This window comes from Podarcis tiliguerta (assembly GCF_965153285.1).
Source record: "Podarcis tiliguerta genome assembly, chromosome: 4".
In the NCBI taxonomy this organism is placed as follows: Eukaryota; Metazoa; Chordata; class Lepidosauria; order Squamata; family Lacertidae; genus Podarcis; species Podarcis tiliguerta.
Window position 1 is genome coordinate 16738106 of NC_139537.1, and position 24042 is coordinate 16762147.

At 47.3% G+C, this 24042-nt stretch overlaps 2 protein-coding genes and 1 long non-coding RNA gene across 5 annotated transcripts in view; 1 reads left to right on the forward strand and 2 right to left on the reverse strand.

Annotated features, from left to right (window-relative positions):
• The first annotated feature begins 4 nt into the window (after positions 1–4).
• CEP57 (centrosomal protein 57) lies at positions 5–18022 on the forward strand. The gene is made up of 11 exons (XM_083436575.1): positions 5–201; positions 2646–2805; positions 6384–6563; positions 9018–9139; positions 9920–10036; positions 11115–11192; positions 12585–12701; positions 12956–13036; positions 13942–14168; positions 15347–15491; positions 16694–18022. The coding sequence occupies exons 1-11, from the start codon at positions 172–174 to the stop codon at positions 16898–16900; spliced, it is 1464 nt and encodes a 487-aa protein (XP_083292701.1). The 5' UTR covers positions 5–171; the 3' UTR covers positions 16901–18022.
• LOC310675905 lies at positions 6946–8620 on the reverse strand. Its single transcript, XR_014510302.1, has 2 exons — positions 8521–8620; positions 6946–7573 (listed from the first exon to the last, which is right to left on the reverse strand). It is a non-coding gene; the product is annotated as an uncharacterized lncRNA (long non-coding RNA).
• Positions 15425–24042, reverse strand: part of MTMR2 (myotubularin related protein 2) — a 43095-nt gene continuing 34477 nt past the window's right edge. Inside the window, exons 15-16 of one of the 3 annotated variants that reach the window (XR_014510186.1) lie at positions 23350–23622; positions 15425–15522 (exon numbers count right to left, since the gene is read on the reverse strand). Coding sequence is in view for 1 of the 3 variants with exons in the window: in XM_083436490.1 (XP_083292616.1) it covers positions 23461–23622 (162 nt within the window). In the remaining 2 variants the exon portion in view is untranslated. Of the gene's footprint in view, positions 15523–17735; positions 23623–24042 lie in introns of those variants that run through there. The other 2 variants (XR_014510187.1, XM_083436490.1) reach the window with 2 other exon arrangements.

Genomic DNA, 24042 nt, shown 5'->3' on the forward strand with positions numbered 1-24042 from the left:
AGGCTCGGTTCCGTTGGCTGCTTCACATGCCACTCAACAGAGTGGCCTTGTTGGCGCGGCCGCGGTGTTTGTGGGGCAGCTGGAGGAGGCGGGAGGTGGCAGTAGCCTCCGCTCTCCGGGCCCCGCTGGCCTTAAAGGGACAGGCGCCCTCCGCGGGCGCCCTTTTGCGACATGGCCGTGGCGGGGGACCTAGAGAACACGGTGAGCCCGGAGGAGAGCCTGATGGAGCGGCAGGCCCTGAAACCACCTCTGGTTTCCCTTACGTCCGCGCGGGGGGGGGGGGAGCGGAGATGAAGGCGCTCTATACATGCGCAGGGGCACGTTCGCCCGTGAGGGTGAACTTCGCGGATCCTCGGCGCTGGCACAGTATAAGGAGGGATCTCCAAGCGAGCCCATCTTCGCACCCAGAGCCCTTTCAGCTCTCGACGGCATTCATTTTGTTGCATTTGTAGCCCGCCTTTCTCCCCGCGAGCTCAAGGCGGCGGGCGAGTTTCTCTTCCTCCCGGTTTTATTCCCGCAACAACCCCGTGAGGTAGGGTGGGCTGAGAGAGAAAGTGTGACTGGCGCGCAAGGCCACCCAAGTGAGTGATTTAAACCCTGGTCGCAATATTTGACAGAGGTCAATAGTCGGGGCTCTGCAGGGCATTAAGCACCCACTTCCAGGCCTGGTATTTGAGATCTTTCCTCACCATAACTGGGTATACTGTAGTGGGACACTGTACTGGACACCTTCACCTTCAGAAGGTCCCTTGCTCTCTAACACTGAACTTTTGCCTTTCCGCAGCTTCTTACACAGCATCTCACATCGCATTTTGGATATCTTCCAAGTTCTCTCCATCACACTCTGCACTTAGCTTCCTGCGTGCTCAGAAGCCCTCACTGTTCGTTTTAGATGGTCCACCCATCGCATAGGTGCTCATAGAATTGTAGAGATGGGTTATCTGGTCCAACCACCTGCAATGCAGGAATCCTGCATTCTGGTTAACAGCATTGACCCGTTGCACCACAGAGGGCCATCCCCTAGTCTTTCAAAATCGCAGGCTGATGCTGCTTTACCTGCAGGATTGTGCAGGTGTCCCTTACGGGAATCAAACCTGCAACCTTGGCGCTACCCGCACCACGCTCTAACCAACTGAGCTATCCAGGAAACTTGCACTTTGCCCTACAAATGTCCCTAAGAACATAGGAAGAATCTGCTGGGTCTGGCCAGCAGCCCTTATAAATGTAAGGAACCGCAGAAAGAGGGAGGAGGGAGTCGAAATAGAAAATGTTAAAACTACAGTATGGTTAAACTATGGTTACCTCTGGGTATAAGGTGGTATATAAAATTCAATGAATTAATTAATTAAAAATTAAAAGAAAAAGGCCAGTGGCTCATTTAGTCCAGCATCTTCTTATCACAGTCGGCAACCGGATAGATGTCTGTGGGAAACCAGTGAGCAGAACATTAGCACAAGAGTGTTTTCATCTCCTGTGGTTTCCAGTAATTAGAATTCAGGGCCACACCTGTTTTATTCTTGCAGTCAGTCTGGCTCAGAGTGACTACAACTCCTATCCATAGCTGTCAATTTTTCCCTTTTCTTGCGAGGAGTCCTATTCGGAATAAGGGAATTTCCCTTTAAAAAAGGGAAACGTTGATAGCTATGCTCCTATCAGCCTTAACCGTGGGCCATGCTATGTTGTGTCCGATGGAAACTGGAGTCCAACAACATCTGGAGAGCCACAAGTTAGCCACTGTAGCTCTTCTAAGTAAGTGTTCATAGGGTTGGCCCATGGGTCCATGCTCTAAATATATTAGCTGAGAGCTATGCTTCCTTTGATTCCTTTCTGGAATCTCTAATATTGTAGTCCTCAGCCTCCTACCTCTTTCTTTGTATTGTCTGCTTGCTTTCAGGGATTCACTTGAGTGCTTTTGCAGAATGAATCATTCTGATTAGTTTCTCTCATCTACCCCCTGTCTTTTAAGTCTCCAGTTTCGTATTCCAGGAGAGAAGCTTGGTGACAGTGTTGCATAGGGACCAGCTGAGCAACATACGGAAACTAAGCATTTATCACTTAAACTGGACTCAGGTTATGGACAATAAGCCATAAAAGATGCATGTGCTGCCCTCTGCCATGTGGCTTAAGCCATTCACTGAGGGTGTGTAGGAGGCAGGCAAAGGGGTTGAAAAATAGCTACAGTGAAAGCGTGATCATGGCAGCTCAATTGTAGCCATGCCCAATTTGACTGTTAATGTTTAATTGCAGTCATACTTGCAAATGAGACTAACTAAGAGGGGCTTCGTAGCCCGTTCATCCACATGTATCTCATTGGTAGTCCAAAAGAAAGAAGTACCTACTTTTTGTAACTCTTCTGTGCTTGATCACCTAGACTAGACACTTATTTATCAGAGGCGATCAGATTTGGCCACCTACAAGCCAGCGTGGAATCAATCTGAAGTTGTTTGGACACTTCTGAACAGGCAGGACTGAGGGACACAGTCATAGCATGGGTCAAGTTTGTTGATTGCATTTCCCCCGTCACCGGGGAACTCAGGATAATGTTCCTGGCCAGCTCTTATCTCTGCTATCTTGCCTTTCCTCCAAGGAGCTCAAAATTCTGTGTCTATCGGACAGCTCAACTGACCATCTCCATCTCTTTCCAGGGTGCTGCTTTCCTTACAAGTCACAGGACCTCATCCTTCACAGATGGGCTTTCAGCAGCATCGTTTACGGAGTACCCTAGGCACAAACCTTTCATTAACGCTGACTTGCGACGACCTCCTGCCAAGCCAGTCATTGCATATCCGGAGAGTAACAGCAGAGGTAACGATTTGACTTGGAGGAATTGGGGTAGCGTTGGGAATAAGTTTGCGGTTTGTTTGTATGTCTGTCTGGAAGGTTCACAACCCTCTAATCAGTGTGAAAGCACTACCCTTGTTGAGGGAGTGGGATGCCCGTGTGTGTGTGTGGTTTTTTTAAAATGACTTTTATGAAATCTTATCAGCTGATCTGAAGAAAACTAAAAGGTGGGTTGTTTTAAAATGCGGTGGCTTCGTAAAAACACTGTCCTTGTGTGAACAACACAAACAACGCTGACCCCAAATTCTACATACATTAAACATAATAGAAACCCCGCCACCCGACCCCACCCCCTTCCATCTTCCCTCTCTCCACCCCCCCCTTTCTTTTTTTTCTCTTTTTTTATTTTCTTCTCCCCCTAATGCCTCAACAAATGAAATGGATTTGTAAAAATGTTACATGGAAAAACAACAACGAGGCATTACACTTACTTCTGTAAAACAAGAAAATCCTTAATAAAATATCAAGATAAACCTTAAAAAAAACACACACACACACTGTCCTTGTGGGTTTTTAAGAACCAGTTGACAATGGGTTGCTTTCTCCCCTAGGCTTATTCTTGGCCCTTCTTTCCTATGCAATCCTTGCTTTCCAACTTCCTAATGCCAAGGAAAGCAGCATCTTTGGGTTACTTCAACCAGTAAACCATATCTTCTTTCAATGTGACTTTGGGAGGCCTTGCTCCATGTCCCCCACCCCCCCCTGAAGTGAAGCATGTGGATATTGTGGAGCAAGCCCTTTTCTGGAGCAGAGCTCGCTCTGGTTTGCGGAAAGAGATTTGTCAGGCCTGCTTGTTTGTCATTTCTGCTCGCTTGTGAAGATTTCTGGGAGTCCTACGTGAATCTGCTGTTGCATCTATATTAGGAATGGGGAATGTAAGGCCCAGAGACCAAACGCAAACCATCAGGCCATAATAATAATAATAATAATACAGTAATAATAATTTATTTATACCCTGCCCATCTGGCTGGGTTTCCCCAGCCACTCTGGGTGGCTTCCAGCAGAATACTAAAATACAATGATTCATCAAATATTAAAAGCTTCCCTAAACAGGGCTGCCTTCATATGACTTCTAAAAGCCCAATAGTTGTTTATTACTTTGAAATCTGATGGGAGGAAATGCTACAGGGCGGGTGCCACTACTGAGAAGGCCCTCTGCCTGGTTCCCTGTAACTTTGTTTCTCACAGTGAGAGAACTGCCAGGAGGTCCTCGGCACTGGACCTGAGTGTCCAGGCAGAACGATGGGGGTGTAGATGCTCCTTTAGGTGTACTGGGCCAAGGCCGTTTAGGGCTTTAAAGGTCAGCACCTACACTTTGAATTGTGCTCAGAAACATACTGGGAGCCAATGGAGGTCTTTCAGGACCGGTGTTATGTTGTCTTGGTGGCCACTCCCAGTCACCAGTCTAGCTGCTGCATTCTGGATCAATTGTGGTTTCTGGGTCACCTTCAAAGGTAGCGCACTGCAGTAGTCCAAGCATGAGATAACCAGAGCGTGTATCATTCTGGCAAGACAGTCCGTGGACAGTCAGTGGTCTTATGACCATTGGGACTCCCCTTGTCCAGGCTATATACTTACTGAGCCGCAGCCCACACATTCCCAGCTTTTCACCCTCCTTAAGTGCTTTTGACCGGCCAGGATGTGTCACTGTATTCTGATCATGCTTCTGGCTTGATTGGATGGAGGGCAGAGGGTATGTGAGGGTAAAGAAACGAGGCTACAGTACAAAGGCAACCTTCATACTTATCACTCTTCCCATTTCTGTCTCTGGCTCAGACATAACAGCCTGTCCACTCATTTCTTACAGTTATGTGGGAATAGTCAAATCACAGGTTCCCTGACCTTGGGGAAGTAGGTGAAGATAGCATTTGAGAAACTCAGAGCTTAAAACTACCCTGTGCGATCTAAACCTCCTTTCCTTTTTGAAGCGGTTGCTAGTTAAATGTGGTTTGTGTTGGCAAGGAGCTCCATCGGCTATTACAGAGAAGTGGGTCTGCTAATTATTGATGAGGCTTCCTTTCAGCTCTGCCAGATGTCAGAGCCTGGGGGACTGTATTCACACAGTGTTGGTAGCCTTCTGTTTTCCTCCTTGGCAGCAGAAGGTCCGTTTGCTCAAATATTTTCTCTGGGAATTATTTTATGGTGTTGATGCTGTATGTGTGGCTAGATGCTGACTCTCAAGTTCAGGGCCTGTACTGCTTCAAATGTGATTGGGATTTGGGAATGTGGAGTCCAGTTCCAGATACTTATACTTTAAAAAGCATAGAATATACACAGTGTTTCTCAAACTTGGGTCCCCAGCTGTTGTTGGACTACAATTCCCATCATCCTTGACCACTGGTTCTGCTAGCTAGGGATGATGGGAGTTGTAGTCCCACAACAGCTGGGGACCCAAGTTTGAGAAACATTGCCTTAACAAAATTTCCGGGGAAGGAGCAATAGCAATATAATATCAGGGCGGTCTTGCTGAGGGCAAGCTTTAGTGCCAAAAGTTCAGCGGTCACATTTCAAATGTAAGGCTGTGCCAATATCCATCCAAAAATTTCTTTCCCCTGTGAAAGCAGCTCTCCTCTTTTTCTGCCTCATTTTCAAAGTACTTTATCATTCCTTTAGAATTTGGGTGGGTGTTGTGTTTTGAGCTTACCTGGTTGCTGGAAGGTGGCCAAGGGTGGTATGTATGCTTTCCTTTCCAGTAACCATTTCTCCAGCACTCCTTAAGCCTCCCTCACTGCCCACACGTCCTGATTGACAAAAGCGCAATGGGAGGAGCCACCTTTAATTGGAGAGCGGACACCCAGGGAGGCTGCAGGGTGCAGAGTACTGGGGAGATGATTTGGAGAATAAAATAAGGGGTACTCATAAGCACCTCACAACCACCACACCAATCAGGTAAGCACAACGAAACACACCACACTATCTAAGATTCACAGAAAACTGGATTTTGTTGTAACTTCCATCAGACGTATAGCCTAGGAACAACATATATCAGCATATCCCATTTGGGCTTCAACAACCATCCTTGTGAAATAGGTTAGGGAGGGAGCTTGGGACTTGCTCAGGTCCACACACAGCTGAACAGTCTTTGAATGCAGCTTTCTGCAGTCTTAAATCCAACCCTGTATCTGCTGCATCACGCTAGCTCATTAATAGCGGGTTCTACCGTATTTTTTGCACCATAACACTCACTTTTTTCCTCCTAGAAAGTAAGGGGAAATGTCTGTGTGTGTTATGGAGCGAATGCCTGCGGGTGGCGGGGGGGATCTGCTGCAGTCGTGAGCAGAGGATCCATGGTTCCCCTTCCTTCCCTCCTATGTGGTTACAATTCATGGATCCACATGGATCCTCAGGATTTTTGCATTGGGCTACTCACTGTCAGATCACATGTCTGTGGCCACAGCATGAACCACAAAAATCATATATCCACTATTTTGTTTAGAATATTTTTTTTCTTGTTTTCCTCCTCTAATAACTATGTGCGTGTTACGGTCTGGTGCGTGTTATAGAGCGAAAAATACGGTAATTCTATTTGTTGTTGTTTTTAGCAATATTCTCAGCTCTGAAGAACCTGCAAGAGAAAATACGGCGGCTGGAGCTGGAACGGATTCAAGCAGAGGAGAGTGTGAAATCTCTGGCCAAGGAAACCTCAGACTATAAGAAAGTGCTGGGCGAACAGCTGATGGAAAAAGAGCAGACAAAGTTTGAGGTGTCAAGGAAAAACGAAGGTGTGCAAATGTCTCCTTTGCTCAACTACAAATTAATAATCCTAGGGGTGTTTGGATGAGCCCCCTTAAGTTATTCAGTGAGGTCACTTCCCATGACCCAATGTGTAGGCTGTCCAAAGTGAAACACGCCCCCTGCAAATCTGTGCATCTGGACAGCATGTGAGCCTATCAGGATCCTCTATGCACCCTGTGGCATGTGTGTAAGAGGGAGAAGCAAGAAGCAAAGGGGTAGAAGAAACAGGTTAATGTCCAAAAACCTACAGTCCAAAGCATTTTGGTGCATTGTAGAGGATTCTGGCAGTGGAAGTGTTTTCCAACGATCCAACTCTATCGGGGCCAGATGTATGCTATGTGATGCCTAAAGCTGAGATGCTCTGAAAGAGGTGGGGGAAACCATTTATTTTTGCACATGGCCTTCTTCAGATCCAAAAAGATCATTATTCTGCAAGTAGCAGCTGTTCACTTAGAGTAAGGGTGGGCAGCCAAGTGCCATGCAGACCTTCTGGGCTATAAATTCCCATTGTCCTCGGCCAGCATAACCAGTGGCCAGGGATGAAGAGAGGTGTAGCCCAGGACCTCTGAGGGGCACCAGGATGCCTAACCCAGCTCAGCATGCTGAGCTCATCTTACACAACCACACGGATGCACATTTGAGGGGAGGATCAGTTGTGATGAGCAAGCTGCCTTTCAGGGGAGCTTGCCTGCCGTTTGAGATCTCCTCTTTCAGGAGAAGCTTCCAAGGAATCCCGGATCACCCTGAAACACAGTTTGAAAACCCTTGTGTTGGAGAATCGGTGTCGTTAAGGCAAGGTTGAAGAGATAAATCCAGGAGCCTGTATTGGTAGCCTCATGGAATTAGAATGCACAGCCCAGTTCCAAAAAAAATTCCAGTTACCATGATACCTGATTGTTCTTACTTCGTGTGGAACTGACAGATGTCTTTGTATGGCTCCCATTGTCAGCGTACGGCTGAAGTTGGGAGTATGGCTGTGCTTCAGCTGCTGCTTGTTCTCCGCTCGCTTCTTCTGTGTTGAGGCACATCTTCAGGTGGTCTGAGTATCTCAGCTTTGGGCTCTGCATAGTATATATCTGACGCACGTACGTAGGGCATCTTACCCACCCCATTGGTGTTCAGATGAGTTCTTCCTCCACTCCATCTCTTGGGCCATTTAGAATTTTGAAGAGCCTGTCCTTGCTCTATTGTAGGGCTGGGCAATATCTGCTTCCCAGCATGGTAATATACTGCCAATACGGCGGTATATTATGATGTCAGAAAGGAGGCAGGGAGGAAGAAGGTAGTTGCTGGCCACGGAGACAATTGGCATCACTGTGTGCAGTTTCTGCCTCTTCCTGGCGAGGTCGGATAGGTGGCGCTGCCCTGGATGGCGCACATCAGCTGTTGTATTGCATGGTATGACGCCGGCCTCCCCGGAACGGCCAACCATGGCTCACCCTGACGACAGTGTCTCACCGCGCAAGCAGTGGCTACCAGGAGCCGCAGTTCAGTGCGAGGAAGAACGGAGGAAGGAGGCAGCCTGCCAGCGCTCGTGCAGCCAGAGAAAGAAAATGAAGATGTTAGCTGGCAGGCAGGCAGGCAGGCAAACCCCACTCCCGAGGCCTGTGGCTAGGCTGGGGAGGGAGGGAGTGGATGAGCATCAGGTGCCTGAGGGAAATGCGCTGTGCTGGCTGTGAGCACATTGCCTGATCAGAAATTCTGAAATCGCTTTTGTGATTTTAAATTTAAACTGGCTTCAGGCAGCATATCAATACATTGCCTAGGCCTACTCTACTAGTCGCTTAGGGCTGTAGCCAACTAAATTCTTCATGGAGCAAACCCATTGAAATTAATGGACCTAGGTTGGACTTTTCTGAAGTTTTAGTGGTTTAATCTGAGCAGTAGGGGTGTATCCATTGTTAGTCCCACTTGGACCCATTTAAATTGACGGACACAACAAACTTAGGCCCACCAGTGAGTCTACCCTGAATACAGCTGGCAATGCCCCATAGCTTGCAACCTGTATAGTCCTCATGGGGTCCATTATTAGCATTGGGGCTGTAAGGTAAAGGGACCCCTGACCATTAGGTCCAGTCGTGGCCTACTCTGGGGTTGCAGCGCTCATCTTGTTTATTGGCCGAGGGAGCTGGTGTACAGCTTCCGGTCATGTAGCTAGCATGACTAAGCCGCTTCTGGCGAACCAGAGCAGCGCACGGAAACGCTGTTTACCTTCCTGCCTATTTATCTACTTGCACTTTGACGTGCTTTTGAACTGCTAGGTGGGCAGGAGCAGGGACCGAGCAACGGGAGTTCACCCCGTCGCAGGGATTCAAACTGCCGACCATCTGATCGGCAAGCCCTAGGCTCTGTGGTTTAACCCACAGTGTGTACACCCCTTCATATTCCTAGGACTGGAAATTCACAGATGTGATAGCCATCTCTCATTGCCCTCCCTTCAGAGTTGGCAGCTCAGCTGGCAGGTGCCGAGACTCGCTGCAGCCTTCTGGAAAAGCAGCTGGATTACATGAAACAAATGATTGCACAGGCGGAACTCGAAAAGACCACTGTCTTGCAGAAGCAGGTATGTTGTCTGCCTTGGTGTCATCTGGCCTTCTTAATTGCAAATTCTATGAATGTTGCCAACAGCCATAATACACCTGGGCTACACACACACACAAACACTTATGGAACTCAGTGCCGCAAGATGTGGTGATGGCCATAAGCTTAGATGGCTTTCAAAGCTGAGTGAGACAAATTTCAGAGAAGACGTCGTAGTCCTGGTGGGTATTCCCTACCTCCAGTTTCGAAGTGCATCTGAACATCAACTGCAGGTGAATTCTAACCGGAGGAGCTGTTTCCTCTTCATGTCCAACATTTGGGCTTCCTCAAATGTGGCATCTGGTCAGCTTCTGTGGGAAACTGAATGGCCGAGTAGGTGGACCATCAGTCGAACCCAACCAGGCTTTTATTAGGTTACGTTGTGGGCCTGGGTTGCCATCCTGCGGAGCTTGAAAACTATATTCTCCTTCATTGAACAGTTTTGCCACCCTATCTGCTGCTGGGGGCTGCTGTTGACATGATATAGGCCCTAGTCTCAAATGTCACAATATTCAGCCCTAGAATTAAAAGGTTTGACACAAGTCTTGTGAGCTACACAGACACACACTCTGCTTCACTTTTCTCCCATTACGTTGCTGTTTTTTAGTGAGATGTTGCAGTTGACTAGGGTTGCAGACTTTTACTGCTGTTGGCGACCCCTGTGCTTTTCAGTGGCAGGCAGAAATTCAGCTGGTGAAGCTCTTCCCGTCACTTCTTTCCTGCCTCTCCACGCCATGAATAACTTCCCTCCTTCTCTTTCCAGGCCACATTAGAAAGAGAGAGAATCCTTGATCAATCGCATGTGACCTCTAAGCTGGAAAGGTTGGATCTACTTGAAAAAGAATATGAAAGGCTTACATCGATGCAGTCTCATGCAGAGGTAGGTTGTGTTCATTCGAGACCAGGTTTGTGCTCATTGTGGATGCTCAGCATTCTTGTAATGTAGAGATGGAGAACCTGTGACCTCCCAGATGTTTCTGGGCTACAAGTCCCATCATCCCTCACCATTGGCCATGCTGGCTGGGAGAGTCACAACTTTCTACATCCCTGTCATCGTGCCCCCCGATGGGCTTTCCAGACGAGATCTGGCTGGCCATTATTGGTCTGATACAAGAAGGGCTTCCTTGGTGTTTGAATCCACTCAATTTTTATACTGGAACTTGGAGCAGAGATATATAAATGACCTCTGTGGGACTCACTCCCAGAAAACCATGTATAGAGTTAACAGTCTGAAAGTTGCAGGTGCTTCTGCTATTTCAAAGGTAAGCATGTCACGTTTTGTGTTCTAAAAACTAGGATATGTTTTATCCTTTCTTTTATTCATATGCAAATGAAATCAATTAAATTCATTTGATGAGTTGATATAAGTATTTCTTCAATCAGTTGGCAGCCGTACTAAATAGGGTAATGTTTAGATTTCTTCTGCTGCTGTAGTTTTCTGCATGAGAACCTCTGAATCCCAAATTCTGCTCCAATAAAACATGAATTCTGCTCTAAGAAAACCTAGCTCAGCCCCAAAATTATGCTATGCCACATTTATTTAGCTTAATATGGTGTGTGCCTTACACTCATATTTAGATTACCACCACCACCATTGTGCCACCTATTTTGATTTTGGTAAATTTAGTTCTCTTCTGGATCCCCCTAGTGGTTGAATATAACTGCATAGATAGCCACGTCTCCTATTTTTGTGAGCTGTGGCTCTGGTAGCCTCCAGATCTGTTTCTATTATGTATTCGTTGCCTTTGTATCCTACTCCGGAAAGGTCAGAGCAGATCTTACTCCCCAGCAACCCTAAATGGAGGCTAGATTATTTCTTCCCTTTAAAAGAAAAAGGGTGAGCTTAGACCCAGCCTATCCCCAGACAGATCTTTGCCTACGGGACACCCTGCTGGAGGCAGGCGGCAAGACTCAATTGGCTGTTGGGTGATCTTAGGTTTTGCTTTTGTTTAAACTAGAAAAAAATGAAAGAGCTGGAAGAGAAGCTCCTGGAGGAAGAACAAGCGCGGAAACGGGTGCAGGAAAAAGCGGCAGAGGCAAGTCCTTCCGATTTGTGGCCTGAATTTCTCTGCAGAGGAAAGAACTCCTGAGGGCGTGTAGGATTTGTAATGCGTTTGAGACCTCCTTTCAGAAACATGGAATGATCAGAAACTTCATTCTGTGCGTAGGCTACAGTCATGGTAGAATATATTTTCAGAAGATTGCAAGAATATGTCCAGACACAAGCTGCTGGGTAGCATAAGGTCTTCTCTGCAGGCCTGCTGGTGGGCCAGTTATTGTGGTCTGCCGATTATTATTAATTTTACGACACTGCAAACATTTTTAGTTGAAAACCTACATCCAGTTTGTTGGGATAGAACTCCCCCATCTCCAGCCTTTAATGCAAATGCCTCCAATTACATGCAGTAGGTATACATACATATAGAGATTTGTGTATCAGTTCCATGCCTCCATCACAAAGCAGACTTCTCCAGCCTAGTGCCTGAATTTGCACTACAATTATCACCATCCCTGACACTTGCTCATGCTGGCTTGAGCTGCTGGGAGCTGGAGTTCCAACAACATCTGGACGGCAGCAGGTCGGGAGAAGTTTGATACAGAAGCAAAGGAACAGGAGTTTGGATAGCAGCTCTGGGTTGTTCCCATATAAGGCCCTGGTACCATCCAAGGGCAGGCTAGACTTTTGATGGGGAAAACCAGGGCTGGGATGAATATCTAATAATACTGCTTTGCACAGTGAACACAAGACACACTATACACACCCTATAAACAGTTGCCTTAAGAAGTCCCCTCTCTCTCTGAGCCCAGAGAGGGTTTTAGCTTTCAGAATCTTTGCTTGGACCAATTCCACAAAGCAAGAATGAAGTCTTGATTGCCAAAGTCCTGCAACTACACTGTCCGTCGTCCAGTTTTCCAACAGCCTTTGGATCTTCAGTTTCTCTCCCAGCAGTTTCAATGTATCTCTGCACATCTCCACAGTTTCTCTCCCCTATTCGTCTCCATGCAGGAATGCTGAATAGTGGGCCTCTTACGTAGGCCGGCTCTACATGCCGTGTTGCATAGCAGCAGAGATAAGGAATCACAAGCCCTCTGCAGCTGCGTTCTAGGAAGGAACATTCTTACCAGCTAATGGAGGAATTAACACTTTCCTCAACAAATGGATGCCTGTGGCTGAATGTGTTTAGCACTTCTGGACTGTGTCAGGGATGAGGAGCTTCCAGCCCTTGTAATATTGTTGGACTACAGTTCCTATCCCCCGACCATTGTTATACTGGCTGGGGCTAATGGGACTTGGGAGTCCTGCAACATCTTTGGGGTGACCCAACTGTGGGCTGTGCCTTAGCTGGCAAAACCGCCCCCCGACTTCATCTTCTATTATTTTGAATTAAAGAAAATAATAATAATAATCCCCAGGCTTATCTTGGCAGCTTCAGACTGGTTTGGAGAAAAACAGACAGTTGCTGGAAGCACAAACGCAGCCTGTGGTGTTGGTGGAACCGTTGAAACCAAAGAAGATCAAGAAGAAAGCAAAGCAGCTGGAAAAGGTACATCACTGGTGCTAAAAGAGCTTAGATCGCATCCCTGTTTAGCTGTGGCCCGTAATCCACATAAAGCCCTGATTTCACACAGCCCTCCTAGATAGGGTGAGGGACAGCTGTGAAACCCTCCAGTGCTGCAGACTCTGCTCTTTATTGGCTGTAGTTTCGCCCATCATCAGTTCTCGCTCCTCCCACCATTTGTTGTCACCCTTGATTGATTAATTTCTCCTAATGTGAGTGTTTCTCTTCTCTCTTTTTAGAATGACCCTGGAATGGTTCACTGCCACGCACAGCCTCACTATAGGCTACGGCTGGGAGATGTGCCTTTTGTTGCGGGAAAGGTAAGGAATCAATGACTTCCCAAGCCCTGATAACTGAATGGAGGGCTCTGTGTTCAGAGACAATACTAGGAAATGGGGTTTCAAGGTACCCTAGAAGCCGCCTGGTCCAACCTTCTGCTCAGGGCAGAGAATCTTGCAACCATGGCATCCCTGAGAGCTGGCTGCTCAACCTAGGCCTCATCTCCAGCAAAGGAGAGCCTGCCACCCCCAGAGGCTGTCTCTTCCATAGGCAAACAGCTGTTTCTCCTAATGTTCAGCTGAAATCGGCTGTCCTTTCCACCCACTGGTTCTTCTCCACTTTCTGCACAACATGTTGCTGGCATTCATCTGTCTCGAGAGATGGTGGAGGAGTGTGTCTTTGGAGGTGAAGTCAAGCTGTTGGCTGGTTGCAGCTCCTGCTGTGGCTGTAGAGACTGATGTGGGAGAGACATGTTTTGTTGCAGCTGGGGCAGATGAAGGCGCCCAGCTGTGGGTCTCAAACCCTCCCTGAGTTAGGCTCTGTACAAAGATATTGGAAGACTGCTATCGCAGCTCCCCTTAATTTCCTGTCCCAAAGTCCTAACTCCGTACAGTCATACCTCGGGTTAAATGTGCTTCAGGTTGAGCATTTTAAAGTTACGCTCCGCGGCGACCCGGAAGTAACGGAGTGCGTTACTTCCGGGTTTCGCCATATGCGCAGACGCTCAAAATGCCGTCATGCGTGGAAGCAGCAAAACGCGACCCGTGCAGCCGCGTCTTACGTTTTACTCAGGATGCGAACGGGGCTCCGGAATGGAGCATCCAGAGGTACCACTGTATAAGCCAGCGTTGTATGTGCTGATGCATATCCGTGCTACCTTTTGCTCAGCGTTCAATTCCCCAGGTCGCCTCTGCCTTCTTCACCCTTCCCCTCCCTTTACTTTCAGTCCACAAGCCCCAGCCACTCGGTGGGAGCCAACGTTCAGCATGTGCTGCACCTGATGAAGCATCATTCGAAAGCCCTTTGCAATGAGCGCGTGGTCAGCAACGTCCCCTTGAGCAAGCCGATGGGCAGAGGAAGGAGGAACTCTGGCTCTTCCATTTCTTCCACGTCCCAGGGAGACCTTTCCGAGGTGCTGTTGACGCTGCAAGACGAACTGGGGCAGATGAGCTTGTGAGTCAAAACACTTGCGCGCCTTGCGGATCTTCTGAGCGTGTTCCGTTGTGTGACTCTCGATTCCGGTAGCCGCCCCACAGACCCCCTGAGCAGAAGTGCAGGTCATCCTTCACAATTCTGTCTGAATGTCGTTGGAAGCAAAGTCTGTGTTGCTTACTCTCAGGGGGAGGAGCATTGGACTGCAACCTTGGAGTGTCAAAAGAAAACTGCTAGGGCCGTTTTGACAGCTGGGTGGGGCTACCCACCTGCCAATCACCAGGCATCACATTGATCCCAGATGACCCCAAATACATTATTTCCTTTGTGAGCAGGCTGGATTGGAAGAGCCTTGCTTTGCACTTGAAATCAAGCTTGGCAATGCAAAGGAATATTTGTGCACGCAGCAAGCCCTGCTTGGGGAACTCCAAAGCATCGACAGTTCTTCCGGGGCTTGCTGTCACTGCTGATAGCGAGCCCCACTTGGCAAGGAATAACGGGAGCACGCTTCAAGACTTCCGATTGTTCCTTTGCAGATGCGTCCCTACCCATTACGACATCACAGGTGATGTCACGTGTAGGGCAGGTGGGCATGGTTTGGGGGGAAGGGCCACTATATGCTGACGAAGAAAAGGCACTCTGCACATACTCAGAGACACTCTTATTGGGTTCCTGGAACTGGAGAGGGGGCAAAGCAAATAGTGATGTCCCGAAGAAGAAAAGCATGCCCCAAGTGACGTGCTACTGCAAGAAAGTTGACTAAAATCATAGAATAGGACCATTCTGCCCCTGAGAAGAACCCCTATTTAAATGGTAGCTTTGCTACGATAAAGCATCTGTCTGGGGTTTTGCCTCCCCACCCCATGCAAATGCACTTAAAGACAGGCTTCTTGGTCACATTGTAGCCTCTTCTCTTTCCCTGCCATTCCTAACAATGATGGATAGCCGACAACTTAATCCACCAATTCTGTTTTCCTCTGATCTATCGCAAACACCCTTTATGTTGGTAAATGTGCTTATTCATCTGCCTGTCGAAAAAATAATATTTTTTGTCACTGGTTTAACAGCCCTAGATTTTGAAGTTGGGTTGTTTCCTCTACTTGCAAAGCGACTCTGAAAATGTATATGAAACATGTTCCTAGCGAGCAAAAAGCGAGTTTAATCCGCCCCCTGCCCTGAATCTTTTTATTGCATGTAAGCGATCACCAGCAGCTGGTAAAACTCATCCATGAGGCTCCAACGATTGCCGTAAGAGAAGACCTAGAGAGGGAGCTGGAAGGGCTGGTGAAGAAGATGGAAGCCAAGGCAGAACAGATCTGTAAAATCCAGAGGCATCGAGCGCGGGTGAGTTGCCCTGCTGCCTGAGTTCTGGCACCTTGAAAGAAGGAATCATTACAGTCACTCCCCGCAAGATGGTGCTGGACTACGACTCCCATCATCCCTGGCCATTGGGGCTGATGGGAGTTGGAGTCCAACAACCTCTAAAGGACCGCAGGTTGAACAACAATGCCACAACTTTTGAGCAGCTCGATTGCTTTTTATAATAGGTGGTGGCAAACAATTATGTAGTGCCCCGCTGGCCATCCCTGTACAACAGATAAAGGAGGTGCACCTGAGCTTGTACTCTCTCATCCAGGGATGGAGGAAGCTGTGGCTTTCCAGATGTTGGACTGCCAACAGCAGTAGCCAGCATGGCCAATGGTCTGGGGTGATGGAAGCTGTAGTCCAGCAACATCTGGAGGGCCACAGGTGCCCACCCTCTCTACTCTGATTAGCAGCAGCTCCAGATGTTTTCAGACTCCCATCGCTTGGCCATGCTGGCTGGGTTTGATTCCACCATTGGTGGGCTGCAGGTTCCCCTTCTCCGATTTAATGCACTTCTATTCCACCTTTCAAAGTGTGAATTGGTCCATTGATGAGTATTTTACACTAATATGCACCACATAATTGTCTTTCCATTAAGCTGTATATAATTTTTTGCGAAATAAATAAAACCTAAAAATGAATGTCAGGGTGGCTTCGAGCTGTAACTCAACAGTAGAACATCTGCTTTGCATGCACAAGGACCAGTCTTCAGGTAGAACAGCCGGGATAGCTCATTTTGTACATACAGCATGAGACTCTGAATCTCAGGTTTGTGGGTTCGAGCCCCACATTGGACAAAAGATTCCTGCATTGCAGGGGGTTGGTCTAGAAGACTCTTGTGGTCCCTTCCAACTCCACAATTCTGTGACCACTGAAATATTGAAGAGCTGCTGCCAGTCACTGTTGACAGTGCTAAGCTACATGGACCAATGAGTCCAACTCTGTATAAGGCAGCTTCCTATTAAAATAACATCTGGAACAACCTATGAGGGGGGAAAACATGTTATGGTAGAATAACTGTAGAACATAACAGGTCTGTAGAATATAGTTTTCTCGAAGAAGAAAAACCTCTCTCCCCGCAGAGTTGGTGAAGGGGATTGGAGGGAAGGAAGAATATTCCTGAGGTAAAAAGCAGGCCATTCTGAAATGCCCTCTCCCCTTCTCCTTTTTTGACCTCGCAGCTGGCGAAGCAGAAGAGGGAAGGCAGGCTCTCTTGTCCTCAGCAGCCAAGCAGAGGCTGCGAAGCGAAAACGAAGGTCAACCGGGTGAAAGACGCCGGCCTGAAGAGGAGACCCGGAGAGCAGGGCAAGAAGAGTCTGCAATTGCTGAGGGAAATGCAAAGCATACAGACCTCCCTTCAGAAAGATGACAACAGTTGGGACTACTGAGGCGTCTTGTGTGTGTGATTGTTGTTGTTTTTTGCACCTTTTCCGGCTTGCTGGCTCCAATCTCAGCTGCCTTCCCTGCACTTTCTAAACAAAAGCCCCTCATTCCCCATCTGTGGGCCTGATCAGATTACAGCCCCTAATCCTGATGCAGGAGGTGGGGAGGGAAGAAATAAGATAACCCTTATTATTCTTTTAGCACGTCAACAATCCCTTTGCTGTGAACCATTGTATTCTCCTTACCCTACAACTCAGGCAATTAATCTAATTGCTCACCAGGGGCGACTCTTTTCTAAGCCTAGAGGCAGACAATAGTGATTTTCTTCCCCACTCCCCTCCACAGAAGAGGGTATGATGGAGGCATAGTTGTCTCCGGTACGCAGGTTTTGCAGGCCTTTGCCCTGCTTCAAAAATGTCCACTGCCGTCTTGACCAGTGGGGTGAAAGACACAAAAAAGGTGTTATTACATTACCTTTCAACTCTCCTAAAATGCATTGTTTTGTCTTCAGCCTTAAACTGCTCCCTCTCCTGCAATTCCCCCCAAAATTGCTTTATGTGTGGTGTTGGGTATTTTCCACTTCAGATGTTCAAACGTTCTCAGTAAGACGTTCTCATTTCAAAATATGGAAGTTTTGTAAGGAGTGACCTCTTCAATATTCAGTTGACTACCTAAAGGCTTTTACCTCAGCTTATAATTAAGGATGCTTCCTTCAGTGTTTTTCCATCCTTGGAATCTTAATAATGTGGTTTCAAAGAGGAACTGAACAGCTGTCTGTATCTTCTCTCTTGTTTTTTTTCTCCTTGCAGAAGAGTGAAGTCAATGTGTTTATTTAAAAAAAAAAAAAAAAAACAAACGCAACAGCACCTCCGATCATGGCTGTTCTGGTATTGGCAGCTGGTTTTTAACTTGGCTTTTAATAATTTTATCCTTAACTGGACTAGGAGATCTGGTGGCTGTTGTGGTACTATGGATTTTTATAAACACACACATGCACAGAGACATATTATTTATTACATTAATAATGTAAAGTCTTTCCAATGATTGGAATGGAATGATGACTCAAAAAATTGTGCTTTTTGAGGGTTGATTGGGATCCAATAAAGGCAACTTGCCAATTGAATAAATTAGGCAGAAAACAGCTTCTCTTGAACTTTTCCACTTTACAAGTACCAATGCAACTCAGGGATCCATAGGCTCTAAACAAATCTGGAAAGCCGGTTGCATTCAGAGATTGATGCTTTTGGGTATGTTAAGTATAGCCTGTGCTTCCTGCAGTGAGACTTGCCAGCATGCAACCTGGACAGTACATGCAAAATCCTCATTGTCTGCTAGAGCAAAAACAAGGTAGCAAGGACACCTGACTGTTTTTTTCTATAGACCTGCTGCAAGCTCCCCTCCCTCACCCTCCTTTGTGAGCAGACAGCAAGGCACTGCTGTCTTTGCCATCTCTGCTCAGATGCCCTGAGGAACAGCAGCAGGACCCACTGCTCAGGGAGTGTCGTGCGTCACCTGGGTCTCCCTGAGCCGTTTCTGCGTCATGCCAAAGGACTGCCTTTGCATGAACTGGAACAAGGCCACAGCAAATTGAAAGCAATTGAATATGCCCTTCCTTTTGTCAAGAGATGTGTCCCAATCCTTCTTGGCCCTTCAAGCCTTAAGCAAGTCAGTCTCTCTTTGGCAATGCAAGTGGAATGCAAAATGTTAAACCAGGTGTGCCAACTTTGAGATATATTTGCAATTAAGTTGCTTCCACCTTACCTTCGTTTCCCCACCAATTGAGCTCAGATATGAAAAGTACCTACCTTAAGCAAATGCCCACATGTCCAGAACAAGTGACAGCTGTACTGTACAGTCATGTTAGTGGTGACATCAGATGATCATTTGTCCTTGAGCGACTTGGAAGCACCTGAATGTTGATTGATCCCTTGGAAAGGACACCACAAGCAGCCCCACGGAAGACTGATGCATAAGTAAATATAAGGCGCTATTTTAAAGCTAAAAAATAAAAACCTAAATCATACACCAGTCTTAAATGTGCAGTTGCTGGTTAGTCCCTTGGGAGGGCTGGAACCCTGCAAATATGCTTGTTCTTGTACGTTCCAAGTTTGACCATATAAACAGTTGAAACCAAGAAACGGCAAGAGAACATTTTGGTACTTTGTTTATCATCGCTCTTTCCGTTTGAGACAATACATAGTCGATAATCATGTTAAAAATAGCAATACACAGGAAAGTCGCCACCCAGGGCAACCTAATACAGTCAAAGGGCCTGCAGAGTAGGTTTTGGTCTACACAAGAGTCGGAAACCCGTGGCCTCCAGCTACTGCTTGGCTACGGCTTCCATCACCCCCAACCAGCGGCTGTGCTGGCGGGGGCTGATGGGAACTGGAGTCCAGGAAGATTTGAACTGGCACAGAGTCCCCCTTATCACCATTGGTCCGAATAGAGAACAGAATTGTAGAACAGACTGTACCACTTCAGACCACAGGTGAAGGAAATGGCATGTTTTAAATGCTCTGTTGTATGGAAACGCAACCAGAGTTTAAAAACAAAACCCTAGCACAGCAAGGGCTGAGCTAGGCCTATTCCCCCCATATTTCGCTAGTTTGTCATTTGTAGGGAGCTTTATATTGAGAAGAAAATTATCCTGTTCCCCCCCTCCCCTGTGGTCTGAAGTGGGAGAATCCGCTCTCATTCAGCTGAAGGTATGCACCAACCCTAGGCAAACTGCAGTGCCCTAAGTTGTCATAATCAACGTCCACTGTCCGTTCACAAATAAATAATTGCACCCTTTTGCTTCCAAATAACAGAAACCAATGCCGGCAAGTAACAGAAAGGAACAGGATTACGTTACATTGTAAAGTCAGAGCGCTGCCATACTTTGCTGTGGCCATCTTCAGAAAGATCCTGAAGACACATTTGGGTTACAGGCAGGGTGTGCTTTTCAGCATGTAAACTGCACACTTGGGAACATTCAGTAAAAGTAGAGGCATGATGGCTAAGAAAGTCTAGAATGGGGACCTGGGGACCTCGAGATGTCAAGCTCCCAGTTCCCATCAGCCTTGCTTTTAGCAGTTCCAGGTTGGGCCTAGTCTGGCAACATGGGGATTACATCAGTTTGGTCTACCATCCCTGCTCCCCCTTCTCCCGAGCCTTTTAAACCCAGGCAAACGCTTCCATCACTGATGAAGAAGACACTGCCAGAAATATAAATGTGGTGTCCCCTCCATAATTTCTGCCGTATCCATCCTGGGAAAGGCAGAACGCTGGTTTAGAACATGAAATAACAACCAGCTAGCAAGAGGTACAGTGGAACCTTGGTTTACGAACTTTATCTGTTCCGGAAGTCCGTTCTTAAACCAAGACGCACTTTCCCTAATGAGGCCTCCCACTGCCGGTGCCCTTTCACCGTTCGGCTTCCGTTCTTAGACCAAGGTAAAGTTCGCAAACCAGGACACTACTTATGGTTTTGCGGAGTTCGTAAACCGAATAGTTCGTAAACAGGGCTGTTCTTAAACCAAGGTACCACTGTACTTGGAAACACATCACAGTCTTGCTTGAACCTGAAGATGTGGACATGCCCAACTGCTGCTGTTGCTTAGGGGTGGGGAACCCATGGCTCCCCAAGTATCGCTGGACTACAATGCCCACCATCTCCACCCATTGGCCATGCTGGCTGGGGAGGATGTGGGCTGTTACCTAACACCTGGGATCCAAGGTTGGTGAAACATGATTTATGGCAAGCCAGGGGCATCGGCAAGGATGGGTGACGGAGCTGTTAGTCCAACATCGGAAAGACCGTGGGCTCCTCACCCCGGCACAACAGCAAGAGTTGGACACGCCGGCTTGTTCCAAGAGCATGGAGGATAAAAAAGCTAATTGGCTTGGCAGAGCTCACCTGTTTATAAGGCATCAGACAGGTGAGAGGAAAAGCAAGGAAACAAAATGGGTTCAAGATTGGTTGGGGGTTTAGGCAGCAAGCATCTGCCCATCACAATGCAATCACTTGTTTTCTTGCTCACAGCACCATCGGCAGAGAGGCAATTGGTGACCCTTTAGTGCTTTTAGCAGAATGTCCAGCATTATGCGCGGTCAAGGGGGAAGAGGGAGCCGGTGTGTATGCTGCACAGACCTGGGGGAGCTGCCGTGGGTCTCTGTGCAGGCCGAGAAAGGCACCCTGCATGCCTAAATGGAATTCTTAAGAGAGCAAGACTCCAAACCCCATCATCTTGAACCTTTGGCTGGGCCCTCTGGGGCTGAAGATCACAGCAGCTGGAGGACCACGCATTCCCCATCCTTGTTTTAAAGGCCACGTTGACCAGAGTGGGGGAGTGCACACTGCCGTGGTGTCCCTAAGTGAAGCACTTACGTTTTGCGCCCACCCGCAAATTAGTAAAGGTGAGGCTCAGCTTCCACAGAGTTGAGTTTGGGGATGTTTTTGCTCCCTCTCAAAAACCTATAGTTTGTTTGCTCGGCTGAAGACACACCTTACCAAACCGGTACCAAGACATCGGCACAATAATGGCAAGCGGTGTCTCTCTCACACAGCAGAGAAACCACCCTGGCAATCTGTGGTGCCGGAGTTGGGACTTCACGATCCTCTGGTCTGTTGTCTTGAAATGCCCGTTTGCACATGCACCACTGAACACAAGGCAGCTGCAGCAGTACGACTGGGATGTGTGCCAGCACATACACACACACACACATAAATACACCAATCCCTTTTCAAGTCACTGGAACAATGCGATAGAACCCAAGCAACAGAGACCACCATCAGAAATCAACGTCACATCACCCACAGCCTAACACTTCACAATGCGATTCCCAGTACGTTTCCTTCATGCAGAAAGGAGACCTTATCCAACACCATTGCCATAGTGTGTGTGTCAGTGTGTGGGTGCAATTCTTTCCCCAAAGTATATGATTTATTCTCTTTTTTTCTGATGTCAGGAAAGACAAAACACATACTCTTGGCAAGCTTCATAGCTCCCCATGTCCCCTTTGCCAATAGCAATGGAAACCAGAGGAGAACTGGAAGACTATGGGTCACTGGCACCCCTTAGTTCAGGGATGGGGCACCCATAGCCCTCCTGATGTCGTTGGACTCCCATCAGCCCCAGCTGGTATGGCCAGTGCTCAGACTATGAGAATTGTGGTCCAACAACATCTGAACGACACAGGTTCCCCATCCCTGCCCTAGGACAGTGCTGACATTTGTGTCATAGGGAATGATGGCTTTCTTGCTGCTGCAACTTACGGGGCTGGAGAATGTCCCCCAACTTATGGGGCTGGAGAATGTCCCGAAAGCAGGCGCGGGCGCAACATGGAAACACTTTTCAACGGAACTTTCAAATAACATGACATTTCTACTCCGATTAAGTAAGGCATTGCTTTAGCACTGGAACGTGGTTAACTATATTTAACAGCAAATTGCTAGCAAGTAGTACCCAGATATTAATAATTGTCAAGCTCTAAAGCTTCGTGACGATGCTCCCTGCTTTGTTTTGTTTAAACCCAAATGATGAGAATTAAACTGTTTATAGCGAGCCATTCTTTGTTTTTCCAAATCCAGAGGGAGTTTAATTTTCAGGTGACAACCCCCAACGGATAAATTTTGCTCGCTGTTGATGTTGCCTCTTGAAGCGGAGGCAAGCAAACTGTTGTTCATGGTCCACCCGTGGACTGCAGCTGCCTGCAGTGGTTTTTGTGTGGCTACAAAATCCCTCAGCAAATATGGTGGCCGTGCAGGAGCAGAACCTGCCATACAAAAGCTGGCACAGAAACTGTGTTCTGCTTCATACCTATACAAAGATGGCACTCCGTGCGTCAGATGGATTGCTGTCACCTTTGCTTGGGGAATCACTGGCGGCACAAAAAGGCTGCAAAGGACTGCCTTAAGAACATGATGAGATTGGGATTTCCTCCCAAATAATGGGACAAGCTCCTTTGTCGACAGTGTCCGGAAACCCAATGAGCACAACTGCTTTTGCGTGCAGACCAAGATTTCCTAATTCTTCCCTTTTCTGGAATGTAGTTCTTTGTTGTTGCCATTTGCTTAGGTTCCTCTGAGTTTTTGGGAGCAGCTCATCAGATGGCGAGGGAGGGGACAGGATGATGCGAGCTGCACTGTGGTCATACTACTGTTTGAAGTCTGCAGCTTCCAGTGTGAGAGCAACGTTCTCCATTTCAAAGCAACACCACCGCTTTCACAACTTGAGCTCAATGAACAAGTGTCCTGGTTTCGTCCTGGGAGGCTGTGCCAGCAAGCTTCCTTGTAACTAGCGCCCCCGAGTAAGATAATTATATATGACGCCTTTAAACGACAATAAGCAGAACAAAAAAAAAGAAAGAAAAAAGGCTTTCGCTTCCTGTAGCGTTACATCCTTAATAATAATAAACATTATAATAAACCCTGGTGCAGGGACGTAGAGTAATAAATAGTGTGTCTGACCTGCTTTCTAAGTTCGCAAAGTTTTCTCTTTTTGAAGGTTCCATTTCTGGATAAGCTGCCATTATCGCGCAATTCTGGAGAGATGACAAATCGAAGATTCTGCAAGCTGCGTCATACCACAGTCTGGACCGGGGTGGCACACTGGGCAGGAGAGCTGCCTCTCTCAGAGGAGGAAGTGGAACGGTTGGTGATCTCTCGCTGGAGCTCTTCCACCTTCTTCTGGAGCTCGGCTCGTTTGGCCAGGAGTTCCTTGTAGCGGTTGTGCAGCGGCTCCTACAGCAAGACAGGAAGCATCACACTCAAGTCTTGGGAGATGGAGGATAACCACAGATAGAAGCTTCATTTGGACCAGAGATCAGCTATTTTTGGCGCCCTAAGCTATTTTCAACGCCAGAACTAAGGCCCAGAACCCAGCGAAGTACATAGCTTGAAAGTTTTAAACAACCGTATTTTGCTTTTTTAATGTAAACAGCGAATGGAAATTTTTCTAATGTTTTTCTTTTAAATTTTGTTTCCCACTTTCTCTCTCTCTCTCTTCTTCCTTTTTTAAAAAAACAAAACATTTCCATCCCTTTATTATTTCTATCTTTCTGTTATTTTTGCTGCTTCTTCTTTTACTTTGCTCTTGCTTTTATAAGCCAGTCTGGGTTAGCAAGGAGACTGCACACAGATCGAGGTAGTGGATGGTTGGTA